This window comes from Quercus lobata, chromosome 9, assembly GCF_001633185.2.
Source record: "Quercus lobata isolate SW786 chromosome 9, ValleyOak3.0 Primary Assembly, whole genome shotgun sequence".
Taxonomy (NCBI): domain Eukaryota; kingdom Viridiplantae; phylum Streptophyta; class Magnoliopsida; order Fagales; family Fagaceae; genus Quercus; species Quercus lobata.
The window spans coordinates 17986958-17996579 of record NC_044912.1 but is presented as its reverse complement, the minus strand read 5'-3'; the positions used below and the strand labels follow the sequence as shown (position 1 = coordinate 17996579).

The 9622-nt window shown below is 34.1% G+C and overlaps 1 protein-coding gene across 2 annotated transcripts; it reads right to left on the bottom strand.

The window, feature by feature from the left end:
• Window positions 1-3135: 3135 nt before the first annotated feature.
• LOC115960373 (geranylgeranyl transferase type-2 subunit alpha 1) lies at window positions 3136-8283 on the bottom strand. 2 transcript variants are annotated; one of them, XM_031079244.1, is made up of 9 exons: window positions 7956-8283; window positions 7694-7868; window positions 7035-7195; window positions 6849-6953; window positions 5214-6014; window positions 4933-5113; window positions 4196-4382; window positions 3520-3673; window positions 3305-3433 (listed from the first exon to the last, which is right to left on the bottom strand). In XM_031079244.1, the coding sequence occupies exons 1-9, from the start codon at window positions 8069-8071 to the stop codon at window positions 3406-3408; spliced, it is 1908 nt and encodes a 635-aa protein (XP_030935104.1). In that variant the 5' UTR covers window positions 8072-8283; the 3' UTR covers window positions 3305-3405. The 2 variants fall into 2 exon arrangements, with proteins under 2 accessions (XP_030935103.1, XP_030935104.1); XM_031079243.1 differs by having other exon boundaries at window positions 3136-3673; window positions 7956-8281.
• Between the last annotated feature and the right edge of the window lie 1339 nt (window positions 8284-9622).

Below are 9622 nucleotides of genomic sequence, written 5' to 3'. Positions count from 1 at the left end.
CACGCCAATTATTCTTCTTTTGTTGACTGATTGTTTTTTAAGCAAATTTGTGAAAATTCTAAGAAGGCCAAACATGTTTCGAACGGTACCATGATCTGGCAAGTTGAAATTTTTTATTGTGCAAGACTTGGCACATTGGCTTTAACGATATTATATAAAGGGGGGGTTTTAAGCTTCTTGTAAAGGGAGAATCAAGTGTTGTCATTTCATTTAAGTTGTCTTTAGAGTAGACTTAAAAAGTTAGCAAAAAAGAGAGTGCAAAAGAAAGTTGCAAGATAACAATGATGTCAAGTTCAAACAAGATGAACAAGACAATATATCTACATGTCCTTTTTGGGCTCTTTGCCAGTGTCATAGTCAGCTCATATTTTGATGGCTTTCAAAAGAATTTGATGCAAGATAGTAAAGGCAACCCAGGAGAAAATCTCAGTAAGTTTAACCCCTTCCATGCAGACTATCTTCCCAGGTGTTACATTTCAGATACTATTCATTCATGCAGCAGAATCTTTTAAATATTTTTATTTATATATATATATAACTAGAATGTGCTAAATCTTTCCAACCCATACTATCATTCATTCTCATCATTATATGTTAATTGGTATACATCATTTAAATCTTCCAAATGACTTCAATATTTACTAAGAGCATCCAAAACAGTGGAGCTAAAATTTTAGCTTTTTAGTTACACAAAAAGTCACTTTATTTATTTTACTTTCTCATATCCTACGGAAATGGAGCTATTTTAGTCTTTTATATAATAAAATAATATAAACACTACAATAAAATAATATTTCATTCAACTACCAACACATAACCACAACCACCATAAAACACATAAAAATCACTGCACAACCACAACCTTGCCGTGCCCATCAAAACCAATGAAGAAGAAAAAAAAAAAAAAAGCAGAAAAATCAACACCGAAACAGAAGCACAATGCACATTCATGGACACCACTTAGAGAGCTTGGTGAAGTCACTTCCAAGCTGTTCTTCTCTACCACAAACCCTCCCGCACAAAACCCACATAGCATAAACCATACCCACACCAAAAGCCCAAGCTTTTTCCCCGTCTCCCTCATCCAAAAACTCAAAATAAGAACAACCCAAACCAAGAAAAACTATTTATTGCGTTTTTCCTCAAAAACCCAACAAATCTATAATTCAGATTGCAATAAATACGGTTTAAAAAAAAACCAAAAAAAAAAAAAAAACTCAATTTTGATAACTTAAAGCTCTTATTTTTATGTAAATTTTCGATTTTTTTGAGAACCCAGATTGGAATTAAACTTTTTGTTTTTGTTTTGCACTGTAAAAAGTTATCTGGGTCTAAGCTGAAACTGAAGAGAAGCAACAGAAGGGACAGTGGAGGAAGAAAGAAGGGTTTGTGGAGGAAGAAAGAAGAGATGGAGAGGCAGTGAGGAGAGAGACACGGTGAAAGGAGAATGAAACGCAGAAAGAATAAAAATAAAAAAAGTATTGTGAACGCAAAATAAAATTTTTTTTTTTTTAGCTTTCAGCTACGGTGTACATTTATTTATAGATGTGCACTATAGCAATGAAACTAAAAATTTTACCTTTAGCTCCACTGCTGCAATGTGAATTTTTGTGTTTTGGTGGAGCTAAAATAGCTTATATAGCTATTTAGTTCCACTGCTGTGAGTGCTCTAAAGAAGACTATTGTGTGTTTGATTAGAACTTACAAACCAATTTTTTACTTTTTAGCTTTTTCTAACTTTTATGTACAGTTTTTTAAAAGTTTACTTTTGATTACTTTTTCAAAATATAAATATACATTATCACACTTTCAACAATAAGTTTGCAACAAAAAGCCAAATAGCCCGTTCCAAACTGATTTGAATGTGCATTAAATAGCTTCATTTGAATGTCAAGTTCAATTACCAAGCAACGTGGCAAGAAGTGTTCAAGATAACTTCATCACTTTGGCAATCAAATTTCAACATTTCTTCATCTCAAGGTGTTTACAATTTAGATACTTGCCACCACTGCAGCCAGCACCTTCTACTATCTCTATGCTATTTTGGGTAGTATTTACACGATCAATCTCATCTATGTCCGATGACTCTTTGTAATATTATTTTGATAGAGCTAACTCTCCCTCTCTCTCTAAAACTGGCACATTTTCACAAAACACGTGGGTAATGCCACTGTTTTTATTGTATGGGTTTTAAGCTCTAAGCTGAATGGGAGATAGCTCTCATCTCAACCAACCCATGCCCTCAAAAGTCCCCAGATACTTGTCATCACTGCAGCCAGCACCTTCTCCTATCTCAATGATAGTTTGGGTAGCAATTTCTCGATTAATAGCATCCAAGTTCAATGACTCTTTGCAATTGTACTATTCAATACAAGTGTTCTTTCTCATCCTTTTTTTTCTTTATTGCGTAAGGGGTTTACCCTGGCAAAGCTGCTCAATCTAATTACCTAACAAGTTCACTAAAAATACGTCGCAATACCACTCTTTTAAACGTCGAAGCCCAGAGAAATCAAAAGATGAAAAGTTCATTCCCTCAATGTGTTAACAAATCACATGCTATAACTCCACTCCTCTAGTCAGCCTAGCCCACAAAATCGCACAATTTCAAAGTATATATAAACAGTAGTTTATCCAGAAAAAACAAGGTTCAATGTTTACTTTTTCAAATGGGAATGCATACCAATACTTAAAGCTCAATCAAGATGTAGTCTGTAAAATGGATCTGAATGAGGAACTTATACAATGGTACACTCAATCCCTCTTCGAAGGCAAACACAGCAAATTGCAAGCAATGTCTGGTCTAGCTTATTAAACAAGTTTAATAAGAAGACCAGCCAAGATAAACATGCATGTGCTTTGCACATCAACAGAACATAGATAACCTATTTAGGGTGTGTTTGGATACCGCTTATTTTACTGAAAAGTAAAAATGCCATAGCAAATAATTTTTAAATGTGTGAATAGTGCCATGGGACCTATTTTTAATGAAAGTTTTGTTGAAAAAAAAAGTTTGTGGGTTCCATGAACAATGCACGGGACCCAGTGGAAAGCACTGAAATGCACTTCTCAATGAAAAAATAAAAGCATGAAACGCTAGACACCAGACGTGGACGTGTATCCAAACGTACACTTACAAGCCAAACATACCAAAAGCTTGCATACAGATTACATTGTTGCATCCCTTGATAAATCCCGGGATTTGTATACCAAAGTAAATGGTTCTCCAACAAATTACAGTATGGTATACCTCATTTTACAGATAGAAAAAGAATTTAAGGTTAATGCAATTGCAATTCTTGACCATCCAGCCACTTAAGTGTAGGAACAATCTTGACCAAAAATGATTTAAATTTTTCATCAGCAATTGCATTCCCCACAATATCTGACTGTGTCAAATTCAAGTCTTTAAATATTAGAAAAGCTTCCCAATAATCTGTCAGGTTAACATCACCAGTCACCGTTTCATCAGGAATCCAATCAATTTCTTCTGCATGAGATAAAGGAGAAGAGCAAAGATACCTTGTTGTGTCAATCGAGTGGGAACCTATCTCGTTGCATGAAATATCCAACGCTTTAAGTGACTTCAGCAGTCTCAAGGGTCCCAGAGCAGTAAAACTACTGAGTTTATTGTTACTTAGATTTAAGCAAGAAAGAAGCTGCATAGCCTCCAATCCTGTGAAAAGACTCAATATAAGAAAAAGGACCCCAATATATGCCAATTTCCTCTCAACAATAAAAATGAAGCTTATCTAACTACTACTACTATGCATCGTGCAGCAGTCAAGAGCTTAGAACTAGCCCCAATTATCAAAACCCAGAAGACCACACATATAGTGCTTTGGTGCCTAACCTTCACATGACCTGTAAACTTAGGTCTCCATATATTCATAGGTTCCCTCAAATGAATTAGCATGTCATAATATAACAACCCAGTCTGGTCTATTTCAAAAGTTTTTGCATCCCAGATGGGGATAAATATGCTGACCACATCAAAATCCATATAATGAAAATGATCTCAATGCATCAATGTGCAACAACATGAAATCCCAGGTTTTCCAGTTGACTTCACTGTTGACCAAGTTATTTAGAGAAAACTAATTGAGTTGATGGGTCAAACATGAAATCAATAGGTACTGTGAACTAAACAAACCAAAAAGAGATCCAGTAAAATAAATCAAATAGTGAAGAAGTTTACCTTCAATTGATCGAAGTTCATTGTGGCTCAGGTCTAGCATTTGGACCCATAGTAACTTCTCAATGGAACCCATCCGCGACAATGATAAATTATTGAGTCGTAAACAGATAGAATTGCCCAAAATTGATGAAGTCCTATCTCCATGACGAAAGCAGTACCTCAGCAAAGTCTCCCTATTGGAAGTTATCTGCAGAACCAACACAATATCAGAATCTCTCACTTCAAAGAAAATTCTAGTTAGAGCAAGAGCAAAATGTAAACTTATTCTGATATATTAGTAAGAGATTACACATTAGCATTCAAAGAACTGGGAGGAGCACACAGTGTGCACAAACTGAGCATATCAAATTAAGGTGTGCAACGCAACACTTGCCCATACCAAGTATTTAAATCAAGAAGTTGATGTAATCCCAAAAACGATCTTGGTAACAGGTCCACTCAAAACAATAAGAATAAATAAAAAGAGGGGTAACCTATGTATAAAGGGAGTTTCTCCATCTCAGAATTCAAAAGTTGTTGGCATAAACCTGCCTATTGAAGACTCATGAGTAGTAATATGTTTAGATTGACTGAAATGGTGAAACCAATCATTATGAGTATTTGGAATATCAAACATTGAACAAGTAAAGAAAGATTCAACAATTACATGTACATGCAGAACTACTACCAACAGAAAGGTTAAAGGAGTAAGGGAACTATGCTTTACTAGACAGTTAATACAAAAAGGAAGAAATAACCTGCTGCAATAAAACTGAGCTGCGTTCATCCTTGTAGTATTGAGAATGTGGTGAATCCAACTTTATTAAGTCACTATAAAGTTCAATAACTTCTTCAGAATGGACCATTTTGTTTGCAATTGGAGACAGCATCGTGTCATGAGCAATCAACAATCTTGCAAGCGTAAGCTTTCCAATTTTACTACATAACCAAGAGATTTTTTTATTTTTACCTTTTTTAAGAGAATGCCATTATAGCTATTTCAAAGTTTAATTTGGCCCATCAAATGAATGAAGCTTACCAGTTAATCTCTGACAACAATTCCCGGAAGAGAGCTATTTCATTAGCTATAGTCTCAGCACGCCACTCTGAGGATGATTCCTCATGGTCATCCTTAATATTTAGTTGATCCAAAGATAAAATTGGATTTGATTCCTGAGAACGTGATTCATATAAAAGAAAATTATCCTCTCTCCATGAGACCATCTCTACACCATGCCCAGCAAGGTCTTTTTCAAAAGGCCGTACAAACACTTTAAAGGCAAACCTGGAAGGATGGCTATAGTGGAAACCACTTGAGGAAATGATTCCTTGGGCATGTCCAACGCTAACCTCTACGGGGTAAAATTCTGAAGAATGGAGCTTTATATCGGGATAATTGAGATAGGTAACCCAAACTTGGGCAGTCTGGGAATTGTTTGTTGAAAGAGGTTTCCAAGTAAGTTCTCCTTTCGTGTTGAGCAAAGATTCAACAGATATTGTAGATGAATTTACACCTTCAACAGCTTTATTAAAATAGACAACAAGTGGAATTGTTCCCAACTCAGAATGGAAAGTATTGAATGGAGACAAAGCAGAGTCTTCCAGGCAGCTATCTCCCAATAGAATTAGATTAGAATCATGAGCAGGCCAAGAAGAAACAAGTAGAGGAGCATCATCTTTCACAGTTTGCTCAAGAAGCCAAAGATGATAAAACCAACCACTTTGATCATCTGGGTCTGTGAAAAGTGCTTGGTGTACGAGCTCGTACTCCTCATTCAAGACCTTCTCTTTTGGGAAAAAACCTTGAGCCTTTTTTTTCAGCAAATTAGACAGAAGTACACTGCAAAAGTCCATTAATAAGGTAAATATAGTAATAAATGTGTTCGGTAATTATTGACACAACTGTCACAACATAGGCTAAAACCATTGGAAGTTTGTGAATATAAATTTCTCAAAAAAAAAAAAAAAAAAAAAAAAAAAAAAAAAAAAAAAAAACGGATAAAGTAAATTCAAACCAAGCAGGATGGAACCTGAAAATCCCAAGGACAATATGTCTATACTTATGTACTTCCCCTAATTGTTAAGTTTAACAGTTTCATATAATCAAACCTAAAGATGTAATTTTGACATGTTTCATGCACAACTATACATAGTCCGTATCAAACGATGATCTTCATCCTTGGGAACCTGTCAATTATTTCTATCAATGATTCTGCAAATTACAATGCACTTATCTTAATAAAATGCACATCCTTAATAAGTGTGTCTCAGATTATATATTCTACCCACAAACTCAGATGCACTTTTATATCTTTCTTCCTCTTTGCATTTTTATGTGAGAGGACTAGAACAACATGGGTAGTGCAAGACCAACCACCTCAATGAGAGCCAAATGCCAATATTGAGTTTGTAATCAAGACCAACCACCTTATTCTAAAATGCAACGACTCCATAAGGCAAATACTCACATGTGCAATGTTAAAAATGATTTTAGTATATATTAACTTAATAACAAAAGCTGCATTCAAAATCTACTGTGAGATAGTGTTAAATTAGAGACAGACCAAATCCAAGAAAAAAGAAAGACTAGCATATAGGGCTCAATTTCTTCATTTGGATTATAATTGGTAATCAATTCCAAAATTGATTAGTAAAAACCAAATCAGAACTATACCTACGATTGTGCCACGCAGAATAATTGCTGAAATTTTTATTTATCATATCCGTTGTATACTGTAATTCGTCCACCTCTGATATGTTCAACAATGATGCCACAAATCTGACCAAAAAAGTATTAAGTCAAAGAATGAACAAAAAATTTCTTAATCGCACACATTCGAAATCAGGGCTAAGATTTCACCTCCGGTAATTCCATGCATGAAAGTTCCGAGAATCAGCCTTTTGAAACCGATCTAGAAGACGCAATTCGTGATCTAAAGATGATTGCCCCTTGCCTAGCACCCATTTTCGATGGTGCCACGCTCCGTAAGACTTAAAGTTCTGCCTCAATGCACTCTCTACCTACATAGAGTAAATCCAAAATTTATTCTATGTACCGCACAAAGATAAATTTAGAAATAATCCACGTTTGATTGCTGAGAAAATTAATAGAAATCAAATGATTGAGAAAATGAACATTCAATTCAACTGAAACAATTGCTTATTCATTTAAGCTTTTCTTCAATGCGCTCTCTATCTACATAAACCAAATCCAAATTATTCTATACTTATGTAACTTTTCACTCCAAACCTTTGTATTGGATCAGTATATTCAAAACCTAACAGTTGGATTACACATTTTATAGATGAAATAGTTATTGATCTAAGATCATCTTGACATTTATACAAACAGTGGAATCGTCAAGTAACTGAAACCTATCTATCTATTTGAAATAAGCTTTGTTTGGTCACTGAGAAAATTAACAGATGAAACAAATGAGAAAAATCAACAATGAATTCAACCGAAACAATTAGAATTCAATTCCTTCAGTTCTGAGAGCAAAATGATGCTAAAATTACCACTTTGAGTTCTACATTGAGAATGGAATTGACCGAGTCAGAGTCAGAGTCAGGATCAGACTCGGACTGAGTGAGACGGTGCTCGACGGCGAGTTTCCTATAGTTCCAAGCCGTGTAGTACTCAGGATTGATTTCTAGAAGCTTCGCGTTTACCTCTAGAGCTTCCTTAGAATAACTGAAACAACAATTTTTTTTTTCATAAAAAATGAGAAAGAATCAAAAATCAAATTAAAAAGAAGTGAAGGAAAAGAGAGAATCGCACATGTTGTTGTGGTGGAAACAGAGGAACTGAGATTGGAGATTGCGAAGCTTTTCAGCTTTAGCTGCTGAAGCTGCTTCGTCCTCTGGTTTTGGAGGTTTGCGAGGCTGTCCGTGCATTTTTTTTAATTTTGATTTTTTGACTGTGTTTGAGATGATGATGGAGATTTTATAAGAGAATTAAGGAGGAGCTCAAAGCATCGACCAGTACCACTCCGAGTTTATCAGATCTGCTCTCTGATTTTAAAGTCTTGTTTGGTTTCTGAGAAAAGGGATTGGGGAAAAGGAAGGAAAAGCTTAACGCGGTTTAGGACCTAGGATCCGTTAAGTCAAGTCATGTGAGATGCACATGACTAAAACACATGTTTGCCATTTCTTTGCTGGAGAGAGAGACAAGGGTGAACGAAAGCGACAGAGCAAATACATTGGGATTAAAGGGTAGAGAAAGAGAGTTGAGTAGAAAAGACAAGAGTTGGTCCAAAATTAATTTATTTTTAGTCAATTCTATTCTACTCTCTTGTAGTCTCCCTCCTTCCTCCCTCAATCTAAACAGGCCAATTTTATTTAATAAGGTGCCATTTTGTACTAAATTGTATACCATCTTGTGACTGTGAATGCCTTTCGCTAAAGTCAAACTTTTTCCTCTATTTTTTTTACAATCCATCTTTAAAAAAAATGCAAAATATAATAAAAACATTAGGCTTTTTTACTAGTATAAATATAATTCTAGCCATTATAAAAATATGAATAAATACAATTTAAACTCATGAATAGTAAATGGGTTCCAATTAGCTCAACTGGTAAAACCTCCTATTTGTCATAGGTTGAAACTCTACCTCTAAAAAAAAAAAATCTCCTAGATAATACATAATTTGAGGAAAAATATTCATGGTACCTACACCTTTCACATTCATGGTTGAGAAAAGGTAACATTAATTTCTATTTTCTAATCATCTGTTATTATATTATATATGTATCAAATATATGACAAAGTCTGGTTATAAATTTTGTTATAGTTTAAGGTTACAACTTCACTCAATATCTTTTTATTAAATATTAATTTTTACAAATTTATTATTAGATTACATTTTCTTTTTATATCCTCAGTGTTTACAAAATTTATAAAAGATGGAAGATCAATGGCTATGTTATCAATCAATTATTTAAATTGCAAGTTTTTATAGTCTAAAACTATACGTAAAAAATAAATTTATGGATCATATAGTAAATATTTCTAATTGATACAAAATTTGACATGTGTATTAAGAATATAAAGAACATACAATTCAACGGTTAAATTTTAAAAATATGTAGTCATATTAGTTTTTTTAATGAAAATTGTAGCCTTAAGTTACAGCAAAGTTTGGCTATAGCAAAGTTTGTAGCCAAACTTTGTCCTCGAATATATTGTATAGATATTAAGTTTGAGTTTAAGAGCAATGTTAACACAAGTTAGTAACACAATGTTGTGTCATAGGGGGCTAACAATTCTGTTAGGACAACACTATTTGTCACAACTTGTTGAAATTGTTAATTGGCAATCACTTACACAAGGAACCATTACTCTCTTTTTTTTAATCACTCACAATTGATCAATGAAATACATAATTTATTTTATTACGTGGTCAGATTTATCCAAATACATGATTTAATTTTATTTTTGTTGTTATA

Coding starts and splice junctions, on each gene's coding strand:
- LOC115960373 (XM_031079243.1), bottom strand. CDS start 8,071: ATGCACGGACAGCCTCGCAAACCTCCAAAACCAGAGGACGAAGCAGCT. Junction 7,196..7,693: donor TCAATGTAGAACTCAAAGTG/GTAATTTTAGCA, acceptor TACTCTATGTAG/GTAGAGAGTGCATTGAGGCA. Junction 3,674..4,195: donor TGAACTTCGATCAATTGAAG/GTAAACTTCTTC, acceptor GTCTTTTCACAG/GATTGGAGGCTATGCAGCTT.